Source organism: Euleptes europaea, chromosome 17, assembly GCF_029931775.1.
Source record: "Euleptes europaea isolate rEulEur1 chromosome 17, rEulEur1.hap1, whole genome shotgun sequence".
In the NCBI taxonomy this organism is placed as follows: Eukaryota; Metazoa; Chordata; class Lepidosauria; order Squamata; family Sphaerodactylidae; genus Euleptes; species Euleptes europaea.
In genome coordinates, this window is record NC_079328.1 from 50,876,650 (window position 1) to 50,902,762 (window position 26,113).

The 26,113-nt window shown below is 53.2% G+C and overlaps 1 protein-coding gene across 1 annotated transcript in view; it reads left to right on the plus strand.

The window, feature by feature from the left end:
• Positions 1–23,633, plus strand: part of LOC130488817 (B-cadherin-like) — a 51,088-nt gene extending 27,455 nt beyond the window's left edge. Inside the window, exon 15 of the mRNA XM_056862484.1 lies at positions 23,413–23,633. Within this exon, the coding sequence (XP_056718462.1) occupies positions 23,413–23,625 (213 nt within the window). The 3' untranslated portion in view covers positions 23,626–23,633. The remainder of the gene's footprint in view (positions 1–23,412) is intronic.
• Positions 23,634–26,113: the final 2,480 nt, after the last annotated feature.

The following is a 26,113-nucleotide window of genomic DNA, read 5'->3' on the forward strand; positions in this document are numbered from 1 at the left end:
GCCAAGCCCGACGGCCGCCTGGCCGCGCAGAAAGTCCCGGGCGGCTGCAGCTCCCGCCTCGTCTCGCCCGCGCTGCGCTGCGCTCCGCTCGCCTGGCTCGGATGGGGACGCCGCGAGGACCGCTGGGGCCGCTCTGCCGCCTGCTGCTGCTGCTGCTGCTGCTGCAGGTAAGGGAGGCGGCGTGGTCCGCGAGCGGCGCTCCGTACGCGCTCAGAGGCCCCCTTCTGGGCTGCCGCCCCGCAGCCTCCTCCAGCTCCCTGCCTTCTGCGGGTGGGGGGAGGTCTCCCCTTCCCCTTCCCCGCTTTCTGCCCCAGGAGGCTCTCTCCCCTGGCCCAGAGGCGCCTTTCTTCTTTGCCCCACCCCAGGTGTGCTCTTTGCCTCGGTTCCCCCTTGGGGGGCTTTGGGGGTGGGAAGGGCCCTCAAGTTGCAGCCGGCTTATGACGGCACCTTGTGGCCTTCCAGGCAGGAGAGGGACAGAGGTGGTTTGCCATCCGCTGGGTGGTCTCCCAGCCAAGTAGTCCCTAGGGCTTAGGTAGTCGCCCCCCAATTGCCCCCCCCCACACACACACATGCTGGCTGTCAGTGGAATAAAGCCTGTCCTTACTGGAGGCTGGAATTTGTTTGGGAGGGGGTCTCACACCCAGCATCTGTGTTGATGTAGAGCTGGATTCACCAGTTGCCCCGTTTGTGGGGTGGGGGGCTGGAGCCAGAAGCAGCCCAAATGATCCCAGTTGCTGGTGGGGGCCGTGCCCTTGACTCTTGCTCTGCTTCCTGCTGCCCCTTGAGAATGACACCCCCCCCCAGAGGCCCCTCGCCTGAGTGACACACGCAGCTTGGAACAGGCCCATGCCAGTACACCCTGGGTGGAATACCTACCCATCTTGGGGAGGGAGACTTTTTAACACTGATAAAATCTTTTTGGCTCGAAAAGACTTTCTATCTAATATCAAGACTTTGACTCAAAAGGGAGGCTAGAGCCATGAATGCTTGTTGGCCACAACAGAACTGCCATGTTCAGAGGCAGTAGACCTGACCCCCCGCAGGTGGCGAGGCTGTCCCTGTGCCCTGATTGTAGGCCTTCTGGGGGCACCTCAGCGGTCGCTGCATGAAACAGGATGCTCCATTAGATGGACCGCCGGTCTGATCTGGAGGGCAGCTCTTAAAGTCCACGCATCTCTTCCTTTTTGGCTTGTCAGGCTGGAAGTTGGCTGTGTGAGGAGACGGCGCCATGCCGGCCAGGCTTCGGCCGGGAGACCTATGTGTTCCCTGTGTTCAAGCAGCACTTGAGAAGGGGCCAAAGGCTGGGTGAAGGTAAGAGGTGTTCCATCCCCGCTCCTCCTGCTTCCTCTGGGTGCGCTTGTGTGTGGCAACGCGTTACTTAGGCTGTGCTTGTTGATTTGCCCGTCCTCCTGCCTGAGACCAGGACGAAGCGTACCTGGGCCAGATTCTGCTAAATAGGTAGGAGAGCAGAATCCCTGCCCGGCTGGCATTTTGCCTGGGACAACAAAACACTCTGTGCTCTGCCGTCTCCTAATATTCCTCTAGCCCGAGAAGAGAGACCTTGGCTTCAGCTGGGTCTGCAGGGCACCCACTTCCTCCTTCCGGCAGAGGGAAAGTGACAGGGCCTTCTGGGGATCGGTTCCCTCTTCTGAAAAATGGGGGCAGCAGCCACTTGCCTGTCAGGGTGACAGTGAGCAGACAGAAGAAGATTGCAAGTGATTCTTCAGCAGGGGTCTGCAAGTGTGTATCCGAAACCGTGGGGATTCCTGGTTGGTGGTTTCCCCCAGTCCCCCCAAGGCAAGAGTTGGGAAGATGCCACACTGATTATTTTGGGTTGTAGAAATGGATGTGCTTTAGGTACATGGATGGACTTTTTGAGATGGGCTTTGACTTTGGGGGCCTGTTCCATTACCAGGAGATGCCACAACCTGGAAGGCCAAATAAAAACCTCTCCCGCTTGGGAGAAATGGGACCTTCTGAGAGGAAAGTTGATTGCCTGAAGCTTAAAGGGTCGAGGGGGGGTTCTCCAGCCCCCTGGAAAGCAAGGGTGGCAGTTCCTAGTTCTTCCAGGCACGGCTCCTCGACTTCTCCTGCCAGACTATGGAAACCAGAAGTCAGAATCCTTCCAAAGCTGCCCTCCCCACACACCCCTCACAGCTACATGAGGTGGAGCCTGGTAGGGACAGCGATGCGGACTTGCTCCAACTCGCAGCTGTTGGTCGGGCGTGTTGTTTGCACTGGGTGCGTTTGTGACCTTTGTCAAGCCTCCTGAGTGGCTACCTGCTTCCCAAGGGCTGGCTCCTGTTCTGCCGGCTTATCTCAGTTTCGTTGGTGTGACGGGGGTGGCCGCAGCCACCTGGTGAATCATTGACTTGGTTTTACCCAGGCTTAGTCTGGTCTCTTGCTTTCCGTTCTGCTCTGAGTCAAGCTGGGTCTTGGCCGCTGCCCCCATGTCACGGAGTCGTCCTGGAGGAACGCTGGCCTTGCAGTCCTGATCTCCCGGCCAGGCCAGAGACACAAGTGTAGCCGCCCTCTCTCCTTGTGCTGATCCAGTTGTTGCCATGACTCTTACGGGAAATAAAAATGCAAAGAGCCACATTTTATTACTAAATCAGGAATAGTAGGGAAACTTTATAAAATAGTGTCCCTTGTCCCTGAGCCGAGTCTTCCCTTCCCCCATCATAGGCGGAGGGCACCCTGGCATCTCTTTAGGATGATGTCAGGGTGGGGCAGACATTGTGGGGAGTGGCTGTGGCTCAGTAGGCAGAGCATCTGCTTTATAGTCAGAAAGTCCCGGGTTCAATCCCCTGCATCTCCAGTTAAAAGGACTGGGCAGCAGGTGACGTGAAAGACCCCTGCCTGAGGCCCTGGGGAGCCGCTGCTGGGCAGAGTGGATCGTGCTGACCTGGATGGTCTGATTCGGTATAAGGCAGCTTTGTGAGTGTTTATGTGCCTTGTGGCAAGGCTGGATTATAGATTGGTTTGGAAAATGGATCCCAGATCCTGCTGGAGTTATTATTTTGTTGTAGATTACAAAGGAATTAATTTTAGGAGCGGTTCCCCCCCAATGTAAACATTTTTATCTTACTTTTAATTTTTTAAACAATTGCCAAAATAGCTAACAACATCTTATTAGGACACAGCAGTCTACACAAGACACAGTTAATACATTAATTTGACTGCTGTGCTTTTAATTTAAGTTGCAATAGATTTTAAAATGATGGAAGGAGAAGTACAAACCGACACCAGCCAGCTCACACACATTTCCCGGAAGGCCCCAACCCTGCCTAAACAGCCAGGTCTTTGCTGCTCAGTCGTGGTGACAAGCCAGTTTCCCCAGGGAGTGCCTTCCACATGCATGGTGCCACCACCAAGAAGGTGCTGGTGCACATTCCATCTTGCTCTGCCTCAGAGCAGGGCCCCAGGTGTCAACTGAGGGGTTCTCCACTGCAGGTTCTAGGCGCCTGGAGAACTTTCATGGTATGAGTTCTGTTGTTTGCAAAGAGAACAGAATTGCAGGCCTGGAGGGACACTCCAGAAGTTTAACGTGTGTAGATTGTGGAGCTGGCTGGCAAAAAATGAATTAGTAGTTAACGAAACAAGGAATGATAAGCTGCCTTGTACAGATTGTATGTTGTGATATGAATGTTCTGTTTTGATTATTATGTGTTGGGTGAGACTTTTTTGGAATTAGGTGAACATGCTATCAGAGGTACCAAAAAAGAGCAAGAAAGAGAGCAATAACCACTGACATGTTTAGCATTTACCCAGCATGAAACCCCGAAACTATCTCTCGCATGTCTGTCTATGTACCTTGGGATCAAAGGGCTGTCAAGATTGCAACCTCGGTTCTCAAAGTCCAGGTGAGTGCTGGGGACCTGCTCCAGAGCAGCCAGTGTTGAAACGGCAGCTGCCTTTACGCCTCTGTCTTGCAAAGAGAGCAGGAAAAGTCTTCAGTGGCTATGAAAGCAGGTGAAAGAGATGCATTCACCCCTGTGGTTAAAATTGACTCAGCCGTTTGGCAAGAATTTTACATACAGCCAACATGGCTGATCTTAACTCACCAAGTAACGCTTGCTGATCACCTTGAAGATTTCCACTGGAGGCTAAAAGGCACACCTGCCCGTTCCCAGTGCAGACACTCTGGGGTGGGGATGCTGAGTGCTAAGAAGAAGCAAACCTGGCTTAAGTCCTGCCCATGCCTCTCCAGCTGGTTCTAGTGGGCAACCCCAAGCACTCAGATCCCTTAAGGCCTTGCAGGGCTCTTGGGAAGATAAAATGGGATCGTCCCACCTGTGCCACACTGATAGTAGTCTGGACTCATCTGTGGTGTGAGTAGAGATGAGAAGGCCTGGGGAAAAGCCAGAAAAATTGGGGGGAAAAACAGGGTTTTTTTCCATTTCCCCCCCCAAAAATTGGGGAAATGTGTGTGGAATATGTTCTTTTCCAATGATAAATAATATATCTATGACATGGTATTCAAACTATATAACATGAAGACTTTAATGAAAGATTTCTGAGACTTTTTGTAAAGTCTTAAATTATTACAAGTTCTCTCAGCTGACAATTCTGAGCCAAAAGCATATATTGCTCTTGCAAGGGCATGATCGATTTTCTCCTGATTTTCAGGTGTCATTTTATCTATAAATGAAGGTATGGTGCATTTTTGTGAGGCAGTGGTTTGCAACACTTCTTTACTTGAAGATGCTGCTGGTGAAGAAACACTTTGTAATGATCCAGAAGCAGCAGAAATAGTGTTTCTGAAATTAGAACTCTGGAAGGAAACGCTACTTGCACTTTCATTCTGGTCCTCATCATTTCATCCCATAAAGTATTTTTTAATGTCTTTAGGGCACCTCTGGCATGCAAGAATGTGTTTTGCCATCCTTGTAGCATTTGGAAAAGAATATGTCTATGGAGCTTCAATATTGAGGTGGACCCCTAAACTTTATTTGCCCTTTGGTGCTAAGGGGCAAATCTGATTATTTCTTATGTTGATGGTTTCTTGCTTTTTTTGTTGCTTTTGAGGGAAAGGGGGGTGGTTACCTGTTTATTGCAAGCATAATACTTTTATATACTCTGCGTTTCATGCAATTTGTAAAACCGCACTGAACTTTTTTTTCAGTTTTTCCAAATTTTCCTTTTTTCCCGGAAAAAAACAAGGAAAAAAGTTTTTTTCTCATGGCTTCAAAATTTTCGGAAATTTTACATCTCTAAGTGTGAGGCGACATGCCAGCCCAATCCAGTGCCAGGCCAGGGGGAGGGGGCAGGAATAGCCAATGCTTATACATTTCTGGAGTGGACAAAAAGCCCCCCGCCCCGGTTGCTTCAGAGCCACAGAGGGAGTGAAACGAAGTGTGATGGGCCCAGCTGGGGGGGCGGGGTTTGGTGGCTTCTGCTGCTGCTGCTGCTCTGGGCTCAGAGAGATTCAACCAGGAGGGAGGCAGCCATCTTCCGGCAGGTTGCCAGCGGGTGCTTCTCAGGCTTGTGTCTGTATCATACTTAGCAGGTCAGAAATCACAACAGGGTGTTTTCTATTTGGGCCCCAGAGCCAGGCTGCCAACTTTGTTCTGGCACTGCTTCTGTGATTAGAGGCACGGCTCTGTCCCTCCCCCACTCCACCCCCCAAAAACCGCTTGTCAGTTGTTGTCAGGTTGCAAACAGAAATCCCAACAGTTGAAGATTTTCCTGCCAGTAGATGAAGTAACAGGAAAATCTTCATCTCCTGAATTGCTTCCAACCATGCTGCTGTAAAAGGCACAGGAGCCCTTGAGGAAGAAAAGCTGGCGAACCTCACCTAGGATGCAGAGCATTAACATTGTTTTGTGTCCCTGAAACCATTTTCTGTGGTTACAGGAGTTGTGATTCTTCAGTGTGGAACTCGGGTTAACCGTCGAGTCGTTGCTCTGTTTTGTCCCAAGGACCAACAGAGCCACATGCTTTGAGTATATAGAAGGGCCATCTTTGGCATGACCATTGGTAGGAAGGCCTTGAGAAACCACTGCCAGCCAGAGTCCTACGAGGGCTGCTTATTCGTAGGGGGCTGGCTGCAGGAGGCAGAGGATTGTGCAAGGTTTTGAATGACACAGAACTCTTTGTCAGGCCCACAAAAGCTGCGGTTCTATCTATTGCAACTTTTTGATGTGCATCAGATGCTCTTTCCAATGTTGTTCACCCAAAGGGGTCAGATGGGATCATACCTGTGGTGACACAACCCCCCCCCCCGCCCGTGCATGCAATGCTTCTTGCTCATTCTTGCGTTGCAAAACTAGAGGGAAGCTGAGTCAGGGAAGCCTTGAAGTGACAAGAGCATCCCACACGCTCGTGCCTCCTATGGGTGCATCCAGGGCCACGTCTGCAACTCCTCTGAGGGGCCTTGCGGCTGAGTCAGAGTGGCCGGTTTCCCATCGCAGGCCCTGGCTGATAGCAGCAATCTGATTGTGAATTCCTGCTTTGGACCGCACAATATTCAACGCTGTGTGGATGCCTGGATCCAGCGTTGTGGTGTCAGCTCCCCCTCCGAGCCTTAAGGTACACCACGGAGCTGCTTGGCCTGTCTTGTCTGGGTGGCCTTCCCATGTGGCCCCAAGAGCCCAGGCCAGAGCCTGGTGGCCCCACAAAGCTGGGCAGTGGCTCAATGGGGTGGACCTGAAGGCCCCCAAGCAGAGCCTCCCGGGACCCCTTCAGGTGGGGCAGCCAAGGCAGGGAGTGAAGAAGGGGTGGAGCCCCCAGGTCTGCTCACCTGCAGAGGAAGTGCACTTCAAAAGCATTCTGCTGCTGGAGGGGGGTGTCCAGTGGCCCAGCAGCCTGGTCTGTAATTAAGGCAGTGATGGGGTGTGTGTGTTTCCCAGCGGATAACATAAAGGGGATGCCTGCTTCTGTCACCCAGTCAGTGCTGCATCTGTGCCTCGAAAAACAGCTCTGTGTGGTGTGAAAATCCATTCTGCAGGTGGCACCAGCTAGATTGTAACCCTGTATCCCCTTAGGGGGGTTTCAGGGCGTGAGCTTTTGTGAATCAAAGCTCCCTCGGTCAGATATGTGGCAAGTTTCCTTTTGAAAGCGAGTCCGAGGATTTCAAGCCATTTCCCAGATTGTGGCTCTATGGGGCTGTGCTGTTTGCTGAGTCTTAGAACCCAACAGGTGGCCCAAGTCGCTGGCTGCAGCTCCTTCCCCACTGGTCAGCTCCTGCAGGCTGGAGTGCGTCATCCAGGCCGGTTCAGAGAGGCTCCAGCAGAGACGAGCCATTCTGGGCACTGCGCCCTGAGCCGGCCGGCCCGAGTCCTTGGGGCACAGCTGCCTTCTGCTAGAGACAGCAAAATGGCGGTGCTTTCTTGACCTGTGGCCCAGGACTCAGTAGCATGTATAAGGAGCAAGGCCTGGATCCAGCCTCATTGCTCTGAGCTTGAGGGCAGCACAGTAGCACGGACCGGCATCCTGCCTGGGACTGCAGGTCTGGGATTTCAGGGTCTTTGTTTGTCCACAGCCCAGCTAGGTGTTTCCCTGTGTTTTCTAGCAGGGAATATTTTGTGGCTTGAGCAGGGAGGGCCTTGACTTATTGACTCCAAAATAGTGCTGGGAGTGCCCCATGCATGGTGCACAACTTTCCTGGAGTGGTTCATCTAAGATGGCACCATGTGGATCAGGATGGTGTCACCCTAGAGCTTGGGACCTCCTCTAGAATGTGTGCCATCTATGCGTGTGTCCAGTGCTGATTGGGAAATGCTTCTGGTCTGGTTCATTAGTCCAGAGAGCCCTGCATTCCGGCCCCCGGCGGCTGAGTGGCTGAAGTGAATTACTCCCTGTGTGCAACTGTGTGACTGCCATCTGAATCAGCTTTCAGGTGAAACTCTTGTTCTGCGAGCTTTTAAGTCATGTTGAAACTCCCAGGTGATGTCACTGCTCAAACACACAACCTGCGTGAGATGCCCGAGGCCAGCTCCGCAGCACAGTTGGCCTGATGCTTCCGGGTGGGGGAGGGAGGTGACGCATCCCGCTCTGCTTTCCCCTTCTTTGTGTGCTTTGGCCAATGGCCCGTGTGTTTGTGCCCCAGCAGGGTGTAGCATTTCGTCCCAAGCTACACATGGTTCCGAGACAGACCCCCGGAGGCGGTGTCTGAAGGGTCCAGCTCATGCCGCGTTTGATCCGCTTCTGTTGGTGTTGTGCTCATGTGCTTTGCACTCAAACATGCTTTGACAAGCATGGAAGAAAGGAAGAGGCAAAAGCTCCTGTCCTCCGGGCTTTTTGCCTGTTTAGCAAGTACTTAGTTTGGGTTTCTGAGCTCCAGGGAGGAGGTGTTGGATTGCTGGCTAGAACTGCTCCCCCTCCACCCGTGCCAGGCCTGTTGGGGTCTCTGCGTGCGGACGTTGAATCTGGTTGGGTGTTGTCACTTTCTGGTGCCCCACCCAGACTGAAATGTGGGAGGATGCCTCTCTGGGAAAGGCCCAGGAGAGCGAGAAGTGTGATGCTCAAGGACGGTGCTGCCCATATTGGGTGTTGCGTGAAAGGTTGTTGGGTTTCTCTTGCTTCTCAGCAGCCGGAAGCTGAGATAAAGGCGTCTTGGGAACTTTGCTGCTGAAATCACCACAGACAGCCATATCATCTGTGTTTCCCCGGAACTCTGCTCTCCATACCATAAAAGTGAAGCTTAATTTCAGTTGCTTCATTCTCCCTTCCCCTCTGCTCAGTTATTCACGGCATGATGCGTCACGTCAGTCCTCAGTGACCCAAGATAAGATCTTATTTCCATGAGCAGGCGCAGTCCAAAGACTGTCCCGAGGTGTGTCTTGCACAGTCTCTGCCTTTCCCCTACCCCAAAAGAGGTAGAAACAGGGTGGCCCACCTGCATGAACAAACCCAGGAGTCATTTGGGACACTCACACGGGAGAAGCGCTGCCCAGTGGCCCCAGCAAACATCTCTGTGATATGGCAAAGGATCATGGGGCACACCTCTTGAATCAAATGATGCAGCCAGCTGGGGTGGAAAGGCAGAGCTGGTCAGTCCTGGCTGTGTTTTGTGGTGGTGTGTACCCTTCGAATTTTGAGGGGAAATAGGCCCGCGTGTCTTTGATGAAGCAGCTATGCAGTTTGGGTATTAAGTGAGCCTATGCAGGGAGTCACTTGCGCACACCCTGGGCTCCTGAGAGCTGCACAAATGTGGCACAGAAAATTCTGCATTACGAAGTGGAGTCCTGTGACTTTATGATTGCTGTGTTTGCTTAATTCTGCTTCTGCTAGTCCAGGAGAGGCTTTCATAGCCATGAGGACTAGAAACTTTGCTTTAAGAAATCAGGAAACTTTACATTCCTAGACTGCTGAATTGTATGATATCATGGGAAAACCTAAGCCCCAAATATGACCCACTGCTCTCAGTATAATCCCTTCTGAATGGTTCCATTTTTAAAAGTAGGAAAGTAAATTTTCACAATTGTCATATATCCAGATAACCTTCTTCATTACACATCTACTTTTTCACATGTCAGACTTTTGAAACCTTTAAAACCTAGTGTTTGGCAAGGCAGAATTGTCGGTAAAGATTTTTCATTTATGGGCTCTTAAGAATGTTCCTGGCCTGTGGGAATTTGATAGTTCTGAAGTTTTCATGGTTACCAGACTCTCCTTCCCCCATGGCGTTTATTTTTTCTGCAAATACTCCGTTGATGCACACGTCTTTTTAAACTGAAGCAATTTTCCTCGTCAAACATAGACGGGTGCGGTGTCATCTCCAGGAAAACTCTGCAAGTGATTGATTCAAATACTTGCACTCTGCCTTTGTTTTTTTGCCCTAGCTGGATTACATGGGGGGGGGGGGAGTGCTTGACACAGTCTCTGCCCCAAGGAGCTTGCCTCCTCCAGGTTGAGAGGAGAGAGGTAACAGGGGGCGGGCAGGCAGGCGGCAGAGAAGGGGACAGGAGGTGTGAGCAGAAGCAGAATCTGTATTTGTTCCTGTCCCAGGAGTTTGGATTAGTTTTGGGGGAGGCCAAGCCCCCGAGCCCCCCCTGGGAGGTTCCTGTGGCCAGCCAAAGGACAGCTGGTGTTCGCAGGGCAGTCAGGGGCCCTTTGGAAAGCCCGGTTGGGCTGGGAAGGCAGGGTCTCGGCCTGAGTTGGGGGGGTGCTGGTTCATCAATCCCACTGAGGTCTGTTTTGGCTGGGAGTGGCTCTTCAGGGGTTCAGGCAGAGAAGGGCTCCCCCAGCTGTGCTCCGTGCAATCCTTTCTTTGCACTGGGGGTTGAATGTGGGACCTTCTGCGTGTGAAGCCGGGCTGCTGCCTCTGAGCTGCTGCCCCTCCCTGCCTGCCTGCGACTGGAGAGTCAGGCAAAGGTGGGGACTGCGGAGAGCTGTTCCTGCCCAGGCTGGTTGCTGCCAAGCTGGTTGTGCCTGATTTGCTGGTGTTATATATATGTGTGTGTGTGTGAGAGAGAGAGAGAGAGAGAGAGAGACAGCCAGGGCTTCCAGAGAACCTCCTCGGAGGCCCTGGGTGGGGACTGTGGGACAGGTGGGGACTGTGGATTTGCTGGGCCCTGCCTCCACCTGGCTGAGTGGGAGCGCGCATGCCACGCCCTCCCAAGTGGGCCAGCGGGAGGAACAGGCTTGGTGCGGCTGCGCTCCCTCCCCTCCGGCAGGTGGAGGCCCGTGCTCCGCTGCTGCCTGCGTTCTGGGGCCGGGGCTGCCTGGCTCTGGGGCTGGGCCAAGTGGGGGGAGGGCTCCCGGCCCAGGTTGCCACCTGGGGCAGCGGTGCCTTCTCCGGACTGTCGCCTCCCCAGCTGGCAGGGGCCAGAGCTTGTCTGGGGTGCCGGGGCAGGAACAGGCATGTTGTGTGTGGCTGTTCCGGGGACACACCTTTGAAATGGAAATGCTTTGTGGTAGTGCTGAGAAGTTAGAGAGGCTGGGGCATGCACACGCGCGCGCACGTCCAGGCAGGTCACATGGCTCAGAATCCCTTCAAAAAAAACCAATGTCCTGAAAGCAAACAGAGGAGAGATCGGCCTCCTCCCTCGCACGAGCGCCTGCCCTTTCCTGGGTGCCTTTGTGCAGGGAAACGTCCTGCCGGATTGTGCCCAAAGCCTCCTTGCAAGGAAAGGGAAGTGCCAGGAGAAGATCTCTGGGAGGGCCCTGGGCAAGGAGGAGGCCCACAAGAGGAGCTGCATGCTCTTCCAGGAGATTTCCCACTCCAGCCTGGGCCAAGGCAGAACCTGGTGAACATCCCCCCCCCCAACACTCATTTCAGTGAGGATTTATCGGGACGACTTCCGTAGATCAGATCAGCCTTCCGCACTCCTAACAGTTCTGGAAACCTGCCTCTGCCTCGTTGCTCTGGAGGCCCAGCCCGTCAGCTTTTCCTTCCCATTCCCAAGGTGCGCCATTCCAGCAGTTTGCAGAAGCAAAACTTATGCCATGTTTGGCTTTCTTGCATTTCCCCCAGAACACTGGTGACCGCAAACAAGCGTGTGTGTGTGTGTGTGGGGGTGCACGTGTGCAGAAATGCATAGAGGCAATTTCATGGAAGCTTTCTGCAGTTGGCTGTGTTCATTTGAAGGCATGTTGTTGATGGCACTTTTTAGGAGACAGCGTTAAATGCCTACAATGAGGACTCAAGGAAAACAGCGTGGTGTAGTGGTAAAGCTGTCAGGCTAGGACCCGGGAGACCTGGGTTCCGATCTTGGCTCAGCCACGAAATTCACCAGGTGACTTTGGGCCAGTGACTGTTCCCCCTCCCAAATAAATAAGGAGTCTTCTGTGGCACTTTAGCAGAGGGGCCTGCACCTGACAAAGTGGGCTGCTGGAAAGAAAACGCTCAGTCTTCCAGGTGCCAGAAGACTCCTGTTTGTTTTTGCCACACCCGGCTCCGACACTGGGGCTGTGGTGAAGGCAGAGAGAAGAGGGGAGCCCTGTGGGGTGAGCTCCATGGAGGAAGGGCAGCGTAAGAATGCAATGGAGAGGTTAGTTCTACAAATCTACGCTGGTTTGGCCCTCATTACTCCCCCTCCCCGCCCCAGGACAGTTTGGTCAACGCCAGGACTGCTCGCAGCTTTCCCTGGATCAGGCCTTGGTGCTGGCCTGTTGTGATGTTTCTGTGGCAACTCCCCCCCCCCAGTGACAGCCAGCCTCTCAGTCCTAGTGCTGCAGACCAGGTAAAGCCTCAGCTGAGTCAGCAGAGTGGAGCAAGAGTACACTGGCCGTACCCTGGACAGAGACTTTGTGGCTGCAGCTCTCAAGTGGAAGGGCTGGAGTGCTCTCCTGCAGATCCTCACGCCGGCTTCCCCGGAGCCTTCTTCTGCAACTGCCCACACTCCAGCACCTGGCCAGCTGTCTTCTTCCTGCTTGCCTGCAGGGGACGATGCAAAGCAGGTCCCTGGTGACTTGCAGGCCAGGTTCTGACCACTAACTGCAGGCAGACGATGGGCAGCCAGTCCGAGTGCATTTCCCCACTGGGCAAATCAGACTCCCCTTTGGGTCAGGACTGTGACAGCAGGGCTTGGGAAGGGGGGAGGCTTGAAAGCTCCTTCTCTGTGTCCTGTGGTCCCAGTCCAAATCAGGTCCCAAAAGCCTGTCAAGGGAGTTTAAAATAATGCAGGGAGATTCACTCATCGAATTCCAGCGCATTGTGCAGGCAAGCCCTGCGTGCTTTTGGATCTGATGATGCCCTGGGAGACTGCAGCAAAAATGGAACTGGTGGAAGCTCCTTCACTCCCTGACCTGGATGGGCCAGGCTAGCCTGATCTCATCAGATCTTGGAAGCTAAGCAGGGTCGTCCCTGGTTAATACTAGGATGGTAGACCACTGAGGAAGTCCAGGGTTGCTCCGTGGAGGCAGGCAATGGCAAACCTCCTTTGAACACCTCTTGCCTTGAGAACCCCTTGAGGGGGTCACCATGTCAGCTGCCACCTGGTGACACTTTCCGCTTCCTGGCTCTTTCTCATGCTTGGCCAGGCTCATACAGGCACAACAATACTCTAGTCAATGTGTCGTGTGCTTAATAGCCCATAGATGGTGGGAACAACTTCCTCAAGAGGAAGTGAAAGCCCAGCGGCTGCTGATTGCGCAATTCAAGCTTGCTGGCTGTGGTTTGCTCATCCAACCTCCGCCTTATTTCCTTGAACTGATCTGGGTGCATCTGTGTTGTGGCCGAGCTGGCTCTCGCTAGGCAAAGTGTGGGCTGTGGTGGTTTTGTTGCCCAACAGCCTGAACAAGATTTCTCTTCCTCTGTACCCCCCCCCCAAATATTGTGTCACCTTCTGAAGATGCTGCTGCTTGTGCAAACGCATCAATTAGAAGGGCCAAGTGGCGACGTGTGGGCCTCTCGCTCAGCCTCCCCATCGCACTGTTGCCCTGATGTCTGTTCTGTTTCCAGTGGCCGTGTGTGTGCTGGGGTGGGCATGCTCCTACTTCGAGATGTAGGTGTGTTGAATCTTTTGAGTCTCACCTTTCAGGATTGAGACCTGGGCTCCCTTTGAGTCTGGCCTTGGCTGCTTGGACAGCCAGAAGCCCTGAGCTCTGTTCTCCTTCTCCAGCACTGGGCAGATTGGCCAAGTGCCCTCTAGAACACCTTCTGGGGCAGGGTCAACTGCTCTGATGGCTGCCCCCTTCTTGGTCAGTTTTTTGACCTGCCTCACTGATGCTTCCACAGATGGGATTTTCCCCTTCCCTTTTCACTCCTAATAGGCTCCTGATAGGTCTGCTTTCCAGGAGTCAGGAGAGCGCATACCTGCCCGCTGGCCTAAAATCGGTGCTTTGATGCAGGCTACAGCAGCTTGGGGACTGGGGGGGGGGCATCAGCACTCTCTGTGATGCAGAGACCCTCATGCCATGGCAGCTGATAGCTGAGCCTCCATGTTCAGAGGCAGCAAAAATTGGGCTTGGCTGATGTCAGAAGCAGGAATGCTACAGGAGAGAACAGTCTGATCCGCAAGGCAATTCTGCAGTGTTCGTTTCTGTTCTGCTCAGTGAGGAGGGAAATGCAGGTCCTCCGGGGTACTTGTGCCAGCATCTGCCCATGCAAGAGCTGAGGATGCCCCAGAGGCGCGTGGCTTCCCAGTCTGCTTGCAGAAACGCCAAAGGTTTCTCCACAAACAGGGCTTAAATGCCTCTCAAGGCCCCCAGCTGTTATAAATAGATTGGCTGCTGCTGATATTGGATAATTGACTGCTCAGGATCTCATTTGCTGCTGGGCTGGTCTGGAGCACTTTGTCCACCTTTCGAGAGAGCGTGATGCTGCCTTCGACCCCTTTACCTTCCCTCCTGATGCGCGCTTTGTTCAAAGGACCTTCCCCATTCCTGCTGCCTGCCAAGTTAATTGCAACAGAGACCCTCGGTGACCACATAAGGCAAGAGGCTGCGGAGCTGGCTGGACGCAGGGCAGGCGAGGAGATCTTGAAAGCAAGCGTTGCTCGGTCTGATGCAGAGAGCTTCAGTTGTGGCAAAAAAAGGTTCTCCTCTGACTGTCCCGTAGCTGCAAAGGGTGTTGAGGGGAGGGCTGGCCCTGCGGCGCTGAAGAGGGACCAGAGAGATAACAGTCAAGGGCAGAGGAGTGGTTTTCTAATGGTATTTTCATGGCTCAGAATGGAGGCTGGCTGTGCTGCTGATCTGCTCTGCAGGCAAGGGTAGCAGCCATAGAAGAGGTTAAAGTCTGCAGCATGGAAAAGGGTAGGGCTGGGAGAGAAAAGCTTGCTGCTTGCGGGGCCTGGGGTTGCCAGCCTCCAGGTGGTGGCTGGAGATCTCCCAGAATTACAACTAATCTCCAAACTACAGAGATCAATTCCCCTGGAGAAAAATGTTGCTTTGGAGGGTGGACTCCATGGCATTATACTCCACAGAGGACCCTCCCTCCCCCAACCTGACCCTCCCCAGGCTCCACCCCCAGATCTCCAGGAATTTCCCAGCCTGGAGCTGGCAAATCTAAGTTCAGCCACCACTTATTTGCAAAGGGGATGTGGGTGGCACAGCTGAGCATTTGCCATGGGGTCCACTGAGTTCAAAGGTGCAATTTGTGGACCCCCTGCCCCTCAGCTGCCCCCCCCCCCATGCTCGCTATCTGTGCCTTGTGAAAAGCAAAGACGCTTCAAAGATGGGGGTCCTGCGGCTGGGGAGTCTGGGCGGAAAGGCGCCTGTTTGCATCCAAGGGGTGCTTTGGGTGGAGTGCTGGCGCCCCCTGGTGGCGGCACCAGCAGTGGTGAGTCCCCCCCCCTTTGAAATCTCCGTCGGCACTTCTTTCCTTGGCTCCTGTCCGCTGACCTTTGCTCTCTCCCCTTCCTCCCCTTCTGCAGTGAGCTTTGAGAGCTGCACGGGAAGGCCCCACGTACCCTATGCTCCAGACGACAGCCACTTCGAGGTGCGTGGCGGCGTGGTCTCGGTCAAGCGGTCTCTGAGCCTCCGCGACCACGAAAGGAGCTTTGGCATCTTTGCCACGGACTCTGCTGGCAAGGAGCACTCGGCCAGAGTGGTCCTGAGAAGGCGGCACCACCAGCACCACCCCCATGCGGTACGTGAGCCGGCTCCTGCCTTGTTTGCTGGGCAGGGAGCTGCAGGGCCCCACCAAGCCGGGCGCCGGGGACTCCTCCGGCTTGCTGAGCCAGCTGTCTGCATCTTTCTCTCTCTAGGAGCCCTACGAGCTGGGTCCAGGACAGGTGCTGACCTTCCCGGAGTCTCGCCCTGGCCTGAAGCGGCAGAAGAGGGACTGGGTCATTCCCCCAATTAATTGTCCGGAGAATGAGAAGGGTTCCTTCCCCAAGCAGCTGGTGCAGGTAAGCTCCGTGGCTTCTCTTCGGCCTGTCTCTTCCATGAAGGGAAGGATCCCCCCCACCCCGGCTGAGGGGTAGCTATGTGGAGGTGAAGCTTCCATGGCAAAGTGGGGATTCAGACCCGAGTTTCCTGGCTCCCACACTCTAACCACTACACCACCCTGGCTTTGGGGGCCTCTCTCCAAATCCCTGTGGCCATCACAAACAAGGGGGCATCGAGTGTCATCTGTGTTCTAGCCTAGAAAAGGCCCTCTGGGTTCCATTCACTTTGTGCGGAGCTTCCTTAGGGTCAGCATGCAGCACCTTCCAGTGGTTCAGCAGGCACCCCTTCCAGCCCTTTCTTGGGGGTTCAGTAGGGCAGCAAGCTCTGCCTGGTGCTCCCATCACAGCCGGGGGAGACTGGGGCCCCTCTGTTCCTCTGAAGCTCTGCTTTCCCCGCCTTGACTGACTCACCGTTTACCACCAGATCAAATCCAACAAGGACAAGAATAACACCGTTTTCTACAGCATCACTGGGCAAGGAGCAGACGCCCCCCCTATGGGCACCTTTACTGTGGAAAGAGAGACTGGCTGGCTGGAGGTGACCCGCCCTCTGGACAGAGAGGCCATCAGCCGATACACTGTGAGTCCTCTTGGCCCAGGGTCAGTGGCTGGGGCCCATGGCCGATGAGCAGTACGTGCTTGAAGGGGAACCGGGACCCTTGGCAGGACTCCAAGTCGGGGTCTTTAGGTGCCCCCCAGAGCCCCTGAAGTGAGCTCTGTCCCTTCCCTTAGCATTGGCTGGAACTGGTAGGCTTCCCCCGAGCAGAGCAGGCGAGAATCTGGTGGCATCATCAGGTATTGCTCGGGGGGTTGGTTTTTATCCTGCCCTTGCTCAAGGAACAAAGTGTAGCAGAAGTTGTTCCTTCCCCCCCTATTTTATCTTCACAACAACCCTGTGAAGTTGGTGAGCGAGCGGTCACCCAGTGAGCATCGTGGGCAAGTGGGGATTTGAACCCATAGCCACACTCAGATAGCCACGGCACCTCACTGGCTGCCCACCCCGGCTCCTTTCAAATGTTTCTTGGGTGCCAACTGGTGAATCACGACAGTAACCGGCTTTCCTCCTCCTCAGCTCTTCTCCCATGCAGTGAATGAGAACGGACAGCCTGTGGAGGACCCCATGGAGTTGATCATCAAGGTGATCGATCAGAATGACAACCGGCCCGTGTTCACCGATGGCGTCTTCCGCGGAGCAGTGCCAGAAGGAGCCAAGCCAGGTAGGCAGGGTTGGGCCGGCTGGCCTGTGTTGGGGGAACAGAGGCAGGCGGCAGCAGAGACTTTTGGAGTCGTTCTTCAGGAGGGTGTTCCTGACTTGGGTCCGGTCACAGACTGGGAGCCCCTGTAAGAGAGGCAAGGTGGGGGGAAGAAGGTTCTGGCAGTGAATTCATTTGGTACCGGTTTAAGTTTCCCAGCCAGATGGGTGGCGTTTCATGGTACTCTAACCACAATGTTACCAAGGCGTGTGGATCGGAAGTTGGGTCCCTACAGCTGCCTGGCAAGAGCAAGGTGCAGACTGTGCCCAGATGCCACCTGGCTTGCATTCACCCAAGAGTGGAAGCATCTCTTCCCACTGTCTTCATTATCCTTGCACGGGTGATCTACCCCGTGCAGAGAAAAGATATGTTTTCTCTGCTGCTCCTTTTGAAACTGAGCGTTGACCCTTTGGCTTTGACATACCCAGGGACCACCGTGATGAAGGTCTCGGCCACTGATGCAGACGACGCTGTGAACACCTACAACGGGGTGGTCGCCTATTCCATCATCAGCCAAGACCCTCCCCACCCCCACCCCCAAATGTTCGCCATCAACAGGGATACAGGCATGATCAGTGTGGTCGTATCAGGGCTGGACAGAGAGGTGACTGCCTGGGCACCGGTGTATGTGTGTTTGTGATGGAGGGGAGCAAGGACTATGCTGAGCAAGACGCAGCCCTTCCGTCTCAATAGCTTTAATTAAGGGGAGGGGCCGTGGCTCAGTGGCAGAGCAGCTGCTTGGCATGTTTGTTGTGGTGTTTGGCTGTTAGCAATAAAGCCCGTCTGTACATCTAAAATTGTGTGCCCTTTGAATCCTGTAGGGATGCCAAGACAGGCCTGTGTTTTGCTTTTCCTAGAGGTCATAAATTCAAGCAATTCTATTTATGTTCTTTGCCTGCAGAAAGTCCCCAATTACACGCTGACCCTCCAAGCTGCAGACATGCAGGGAGACGGCTTAACCACTACAGGGAAAGCCGTGATCACTGTTGCTGACACCAACGACAACCCGCCGATTTTTGACCCATCCACGGTAATGTGCCTCCTCCTTCTCCCCTCTCCGCTTGCAGGGCATGTTGCCAACTCCCTATTGACACTCTTTACCCCCAGAATATTACCAGCCTTGTCTTTTAACTTGTTGGTGCCTCCAGCAGAGGTGAGACTTATTACGGGCTGTACAGCTCATCAAAGGGATTCTATTTAACATGTTCCCTTTGCATTTCAGTATGTTAAAGTCGTGCCAGAGAATGTGGCAGGGTTTCTGGTTGCCAACCTGAAGGTGAAAGACGCAGATGAACAAGACACTGATGCATGGAAAGCCAGATACACCATCGTCTCCGGGAATGAGGGAGATAATTTTGTCGTCACTGCTGATCCCAAAAGCAACGACGGCCTTTTGAAAACAGCAAAGGTGAACCAGGGGTCCCTTTTCCTGCTTCCTTGGGCAGGAGGCTTGCTAGTCTCTGGTGTCTGCGGCTGCTGGGCCTTCTGGCTGGCACTTGCTGGCACCCCCTAATTGTCCTGATCTCTTCTTGCATCCTTTCCAGGGCCTGGACTACGAGCAAACAAATCAGTTTGTCCTCAAAGTCACTGTGGCAAACGTCGCCGACTTCTCAGTGTCTCTCCAGACGTCCACAGCCACCGTGACCATCAATGTGGCGGATGTGAATGAGGCCCCTATCTTTGTGCCGCCTGAAAAGCTTGTGAAGCACTCCGAAGATTTCACTGTTGGACAAGTGGTGACCACCTACACTGCTCGGGACCCAGATAAGGATATGAAGCAGACCATTTGGTACGGAGCGGAGTGGAGCGATAGGCCTGGATCAAGTCTCTGCCAGTAGGGAAGCTGGTGGGTGGAGGGGCAGAGAAGGCAGAGCCCACTCCCTTCCTCCACCACATTCCTAGTGGGCTGGGGCTTGCTGGCCAAGGCGGGCACACTCCCTGCTCTGCGGGAGAGCTGGCCGGGAAGTGGCCTGGGTATGATGGGCACACCAGGGATGTGTCATCATGCAAGCAAGGCTATTCACTGTAGTTCCAAGAGGCCACTGAAGAGCTCTGGCTCTGGAAACCTCACCACTGGTGCCTCAGGGATGGTAGAGCGACACACGGCCTGTGCTTCTCACCGGTGCAGGATGGAGAAGCCAAGGATGGAACCTCACAGCACCAGGATCCCCAGGACGGGGCCTGCCTAAGTGAAGTGGCCGTCTCCTCCCCTCTCCCCTCTGGTGCATCAGCCAAGTGGGCAAAGCTGGTGCTCCCTTCCCCTCCACGCCCCACATGGAGTGCCACAGCCACGTATCTTACACTGAATCAGCGCTGCTCAGTGGACAACTGGAAGCTGTTTGTCGGGGTCTACTTTGTAGAGAATGTCGAGGGTTTGATGCTCATGCTAGTTTGACAGGGAAAGCTAGAAGGCCTGTAGCAATGGCTCACATTTCTCTTCCAGGTATTCCATCGGGAAAGATGTGGCCAAGTGGCTGACGATTGACCCTGAAAGTGGCGTCATAGTGACTAGATCTGCTCTAGACAGGGAGTCGGTGCACGTGAAGAACAACACGTACGAGGCCCTCATCTACGCAACGGACAATGGTAAATGTGGCCCGTGTTAGCTTTCCGCTTGGACTCTGCACCCAGACGGGAAGAGGCCAATGCTATGGGTGTTTGGCTGGCTGCTGGGGCCTTGACGGTGGGGCAAACTATTGGGCATTCCCCACAGCGACCGAGAAAACTGAGCCTCTCCAACAGAAGCAGTTCCTCAGTGGAACAGGCTTCCTTGGGATGTGGTATGCTCTCCTGGAGGTTTTTAAGAAGAGGCTAGATGGCCATCTGTTAGCAGTGCTGATTCTATGACCTTAAGCAGATGATGAGAGGGAAGGCATCTTGGTCATCTTCTGGGCATGGAGTAGGGGTCACTGGGGGTGTGGGGGGAGGTAGTTCAGAATTTCCTTCATTGTGCAGGGGGTTGGACTAGATGACCCTGGTGATACCTTCCAGCTCTATGATTCTATTATTCTAGAATTTAGTTGAGAGGGAGGGCACCTTGTTTGTGTGTGGGGGGGAACATGGCACATGCTTATTTCACTAAACTGTGTTGCTCTTCTTGTCCAGGGGAGCCATCGGCCACTGGCACGGGAACCCTGCTTTTGTACCTCTATGATGTGAATGACAACGCACCGGAGCCGGACCCACGGAGCTTTGAAATCTGCAACCGAAATCCGGTGCCTCAAAAGCTGAACATTGTGGACAAGGATCTTCCTCCACACACCTTCTCGGCAGACCTGACGTTGGGCGCAAAGGCCAATTGGTCCATCCAGATGGATCAGGGTAAGCTGATGTGTCTCCCATATTCCGGGGAGCGCCAGGAAAAATGGGCTATCCTGTCCTGCAGGCAGACGTGGGATGCTTGCCGGTTCCTTTCCGTCTTGCCTTGAAGCCCTCCTTCTTGCCAGTGGCAGCGGAGACAGCTGACCTGGAATCTGATTTTCAAGGGGAGCATTTCTCTGCATTGTCATGGGGCGCACACGCCCTGGAGTGGTACAGTCAAAGCACACAGGTTGCTCACTTCTGCTGCTGTTTGCAAGAACAAGACTGACCGATATTGCTAAGACGTGTGTGTGTGTGTGTGTGTTCAGTCCCAAACTGTTTGTTTGGTGTCTGCTTTCCTTTCCCTGAATTCTGGAGAAATTATGCAGGTGTTCATATTGAAGCTCCTTTAGAAAAAGGGAAGACGAGGTTTCGAGAGTCAGAGCTTCCGTTGTCAGATGCAAATTTAAGAGTGTCTTTCCAATCTAGACTCTCTAAACCTCTTACCCTGAAAACCTTGCTGGTCTCTAAGGTGCTCCCGGACTCGAATCCAGCTCTTCCACTGCAAATCAGCAACTTTAAACGCTGTTCTCCTTTCCCCCCAAAATGTGTGTTAACATGATGGCAAAATGCATCTCGGTGTGAAATCTTGCATCAGCTGCTTCAGAAGAGTGAACGCGCGTGCCCTTTTTGAAGGTCAAGGCAAATGCTGGGATTCCCCATCCTTGCCTCGCCAGGGGAAGTGTGAGCCCTTCCCTGCCCGCAATTTCAGTGTGCTTTTATTTCTCCATCTTCCTCCTGCAGGCGGTGACAGCCTGACCCTGAGGCTGACAAAGGTGCTGGAGCCCGGCGAGTACAGCATTGCTCTGGTGCTGGACGACGGCCAGGGGCAGAAGCAGACAACGACAGTCAAGGCCCAAGTGTGCAACTGTGAAGGGGAAACCAAGAACTGTGAGAGGAAGGCCTACATAGCAGGCGGCTTGGAGGTCCCGGCCATCCTGGGAATCCTTGGCGGGATCCTGGCCTTGCTGAGTGAGTAGCACGTCAGGCAGCTCTGTGGCCGGGTTTCCTCCCATGTCCCAGGCTCTCCTTTGCGGTCATGGGTGCTAGAGACTTGAGTCCCGTTCCTAAAGCTAGGCTTCTCAGTTGAGCTTCCACTTGCCGGCCGCAGGCAGAGACAGAGGAGCCCATGAGAGGGGGCAAAGGTGCTGACCCCTCTAAGCACAATCCACCTTATTTGGAAGCATGCGTTAGACCTTTGCGATCATTATGATCCAATGAGACCACCCCCACCCACATGGCAGCGCCAGCCCAAAGATTACTGGTGGATCCCCCACTGAGGCCCGTAAGAACGGTCAGTGCTTGTCTTGTGGTTTTTCTGTGGCCATCCCTGCCCTGTGCAATGGGCTTTTCAAGGATGTGAGGAAGACCCTGACCCTGTAAAGCAGGGTGCCTGAGCTAGCCCGAGTGACGGTTGTGGATGGCTCCCTTTTATCTGTACGTTCTGCCTGTGTCCTGTTGCAGGGTGTCTTAAAACTGACATGAGCAGGCTATGAACCCTTGAAATCAAGCTGAGTTTTAGTTCTGACATCCAGCGAACATTGCTGTAGCTCATGCCCACCCCCTTCTCTGACACGTACCTTTTTGGGTCTCTAGTCTTGCTTCTGTTGCTGCTGCTGTTTGTAAGGAGGAGGAGGGTGGTGAAGGAGCCGCTGCTCCCCCCAGAGGACGACACTCGAGACAACGTCTACTACTACGATGAAGAAGGCGGTGGAGAAGAGGATCAGGTGGGTGGTCTTGAGCTCCTGGCCCTCTGTGGATGGGGCTTCGTCTTCCTTGAAGCCTTCGGTTCCCCCATCCCAAGTTGAGTCATCCTTCCCAGGTTGTTTTCTTTTGTCAGTGTGGTGCCTCATCTTGCCATTGGACTCCCCCTGGAGTGGCAAGCGGGCACGCCTCCTTCAGGCCTGGCACAGACCAGTGTGGGCCCAGCCATTTGCCTCCTTGCTATGCTGGCTCTCTAGCACACTCAGACCCAGGAAACAAAATAGCACAGCAAGCAGTGGAAAATGAATGTTTTCGAACCACTGCTAAGGCATGGGGTTCCAAGCCATCGCCCCTGCAAGGATGTTCATTCTTCCCTGGAAATTGTCTCCTGCCAGCCTTTCCCCACCCACCCCCCACCCCTGGTCCTGCCAGCTCTGAGTCTTCTACTCTCTAAATCTCGGCACATGAAAACCAAGCTTCAGGGAAACCGCCTTGTTCCTGCGATGGGGCCCATGCCTCTGCCTTGACTCTTCACAGGACTACGACCTGAGCCAGCTGCACCGTGGCATAGACGCTCGTCCTGAGATCACCCGCAATGACGTTGTGCCGACACTCATGCCAGCCCCGCAGTACCGCCCGCGCCCTGCCAATCCTGACGAGATAGGCAATTTCATTGATGAGGTGAGTGGCACAGATGGCCCGGAGTCCACCAGCTCGTAGCAGGAATGACTCTTCTCCAGGCTTCCTCAGGCCTGTTGACAGCCGGCGACGCTTTTAGCTGGACGATGGATGATCTTACTATTTTCCTGAGTAGCCACTAGTTTTCTTTACCAATATTTCTGTCTGCCAGGTCTGCTGAGGTGGGGGTGGGGGCAACATTCCAGAGGCCCTGGCCATGCTGGGGCCTGTGGAGTTGGGAGGGGGGTTGTGTGACTTGCTTTCATATAAGGTGTTGAGGTTGGGTGTGCGGGGTCCCCAGAGGGAATCGATCTGAGTACCCGCAGTAGCAGAGAGCAGGGCTGCCACAAGCCATCGGCAGGGAAGGGATGGCTAAGAGGGGAGACCACATCTTCCCGGAAGAGTCTGGAAACTCTGCAAGTGCCCACGTTGAAGTTACCCCCGAGCAGCCCTGTGACGACTTCTGCAGCACTCTTCAGGCTGTCTACTGTTGGACTGGTGCAGAGCCAGGATTGGAAACTTCATCGCAACGATTTCTGCCTTGAGTTCTCCTTTCCGTAGCAAAGGAGATCGCTCTGGTCCTCATCAACTTGCTCCTGCATTGTGTAAACTGAGTCAGTGTTTCCTTTTCCATTCCACAGAACCTGAAGGCGGCAGACACCGACCCCACGGCACCCCCCTACGACTCGCTGCTGGTGTTCGACTACGAGGGCAGCGGCTCCGAGGCCGCCTCCCTCAGCTCCATCAACTCCTCCACTGGAGACCAGGACCAAGACTACGACTACCTCAACGACTGGGGTGGCCGCTTCCGGAAGCTCGCGGACATGTACGGAGGGGGCGAAGAGGAGGACTAGGCCTGGCTGGGATTCGGTGAGACGGAGCTCAGCGTGCAGACATTGGGGAGAGAGAAGAAGGGTGCAAGATGCACGGACAGAGACCCAGATGCCCTCCACTGTCCAACAGCTGATTGATAATCAAACGTCTGCCCGTTCTGTAAATTGCCAAAACCCTGCAGACTTGTCTGCCTTACTGCGCTGGTCCCTCTTGGGGTGGATTCAGACAACGGTCATTTTTGACATGGTATTTAGACATGGTATTCATGTTCTTTTTAAATCTCTAACTTGTGCTGTCTCGTTGCCAGGCAGTCTCTTCCATCCTGCTAAGTGTCAGTGGGTAGAAAGCTCCGATGGGATGAGATTATTGGCACAGAATGCATAGTTAACAAGTTGTCTGAATCCATCGTTCTTTGCCAAAGAAAAAAATTCCTGAGTATCTGAGAGCTCTCCTTTTAAGGCCATTGGTCCTCTTGATCAACACAAGACCTCTCCCAGCAGTCTGGCTGGGGTTTGACTGAAATCCTTCTGCCTGGAGCTGCATTACGCCCCATCTCCCGGGCTCTCCCATCACTTCTGTCCTTGGATCTGGCGTGCCGGTCTACCCTCCACTTACCTGCTTTTATCCCACTACCACCATAGCCCCTCTAAAAAGGCAGCCTGAACACTTGCACAAACAAATATCTGACGAGAATAAAGCATGGAAAGAAAGACTACTAACCGGTCTGGGGAACAGCTGGGTCAAACCATTTGGGCGATATGAGGATACTAATGCATAAACCAAAGAGCTGAGGGCGTCTCGAGAGGTCGCGTTCTGCCAATGTGGCTTCAAGCCCAGCCAATGATTGGGATTCCCAGCTGGAAAAAATGGGATTGTGATGAATCCTTTGGCTGCTGCCTCTTGCCGATCCGTTTTAGCACTCTGCCCCTAAATTAGTGTCCTAAGATGTTGGTTGGTCCTATGTGCATTCAGCTATCAAATGTGGTACCGAGAATTTAACTGGCATCCTGAGGACCTGCTTTCGTTTTTAAAATGCAAACCTTTTTAGTTCCAATGTCTGCTGTCTTCTTAAAGGGGGGGGGGGGAGATTCTGTATGTATATATTGCAGAAAGTTTCTTGATATAGAATTGGTGTGTGTACATAACAGGATATACAGATATGGCTGTTGTAATCCTTTAGAGGAAGTAGGTGGCAATAAATGTCTGAGGAAGACTCAGCCAATCATGCCTTTACTGGGGGGAAGCTCTCGGCCTTTGGGGGTGGGGGTTCCAGATCCACCTGGTTGCAAAGGCCTGGACGGGCAGCATCTACAGTGCAATCGAATCAGGTGCCATTTTGCTTATGATGCATTTTCTGTCAAGTAATCTAGTAATGGGTGCCTCTTCTGGTGACGATGCCAATGATTTCCTTCTGACTATTGTTAAGTATTGAATGTTTATATGATTGCTGTCCATGTGATGGACTTTGTTTTTTTTACAAAAATAAGTGGCTTTGCTGGTTTTTGATCTATGTATTTCACTGTTCTTTTTGTACCTTTTCCCATATGCACAAAATTCAGAAGCCATACTGTGTAACGCCTTATTTAGCTGATATGTTTTTTATAATATTTTAATAAACTTTTTCTTTTTAAATGTGCCTTTTTCGCATTCATTGATGGATGACTCTCTGCATTAATGGCTGCCTCTGGCAAGCATCTCCGGGTCTCTAGTTTGGCCCATTTAGTAGTTTTACCAGCAGCGGCTCGTCTGCCTGAACTGGAAGAATTTGAAATTATGATTTAATTCCACCCCCCCTTGTTCTCTGTAGTAGTAGTTTTTTCCCATCAAAAGAAGGGGTGGGGGACCCAACATGTTCAGGATTGGCCAAGAAAGAATGTGACTTTGCAAGCCCTGGATCATTTTGGAGCAAAACTATTGCTAGCCAAGGACTGCGGGTAAGCAACTTACAAAAAGGATGAACTTGCTGTGTCTTATGATGACGAACCTGCACCAGGGGGAGCCAGGGCCAGCTATGGTTTTAAAAACTTGCATAATTACCTCTCACACTGTACTTCTTCTCTTTTTTATTTATTAGTTCTTTTTATACAGGTTTTTGATACATGTTACTCATTGTTTTTATACAGTACATTTCATATTTCCTTTTAACCCCTTCGCCCACCTCCCTTCCCCCCTCCTTCTCCTTGTAGTTTTTAATCTTTTAGTCCCAGCCACGGGCACAAAGTCTGAATCTTCCACTAAATGTCTTTTCTTCCTTCTGCTGATATCCACTCTAGGTAGGTGTTCCATCTCCTCCTGATTTCTGTAATCTTGTCTTCCCATGTAGTCTTCTGGCGCAGCCTCTCGACTATATCAGACTGTATAAATTCAAACAAATAATTGTGCCAGATTTCTACTGTCCATTTACTTTTATCCTTCCATCCCAGAGCAATAACTGCTTTGCTTGCTAGTATCATAGCCTTAAATGTGGCTTGATCCCCCTTGTTTACTGCCAGATTCCCTGTTATACTC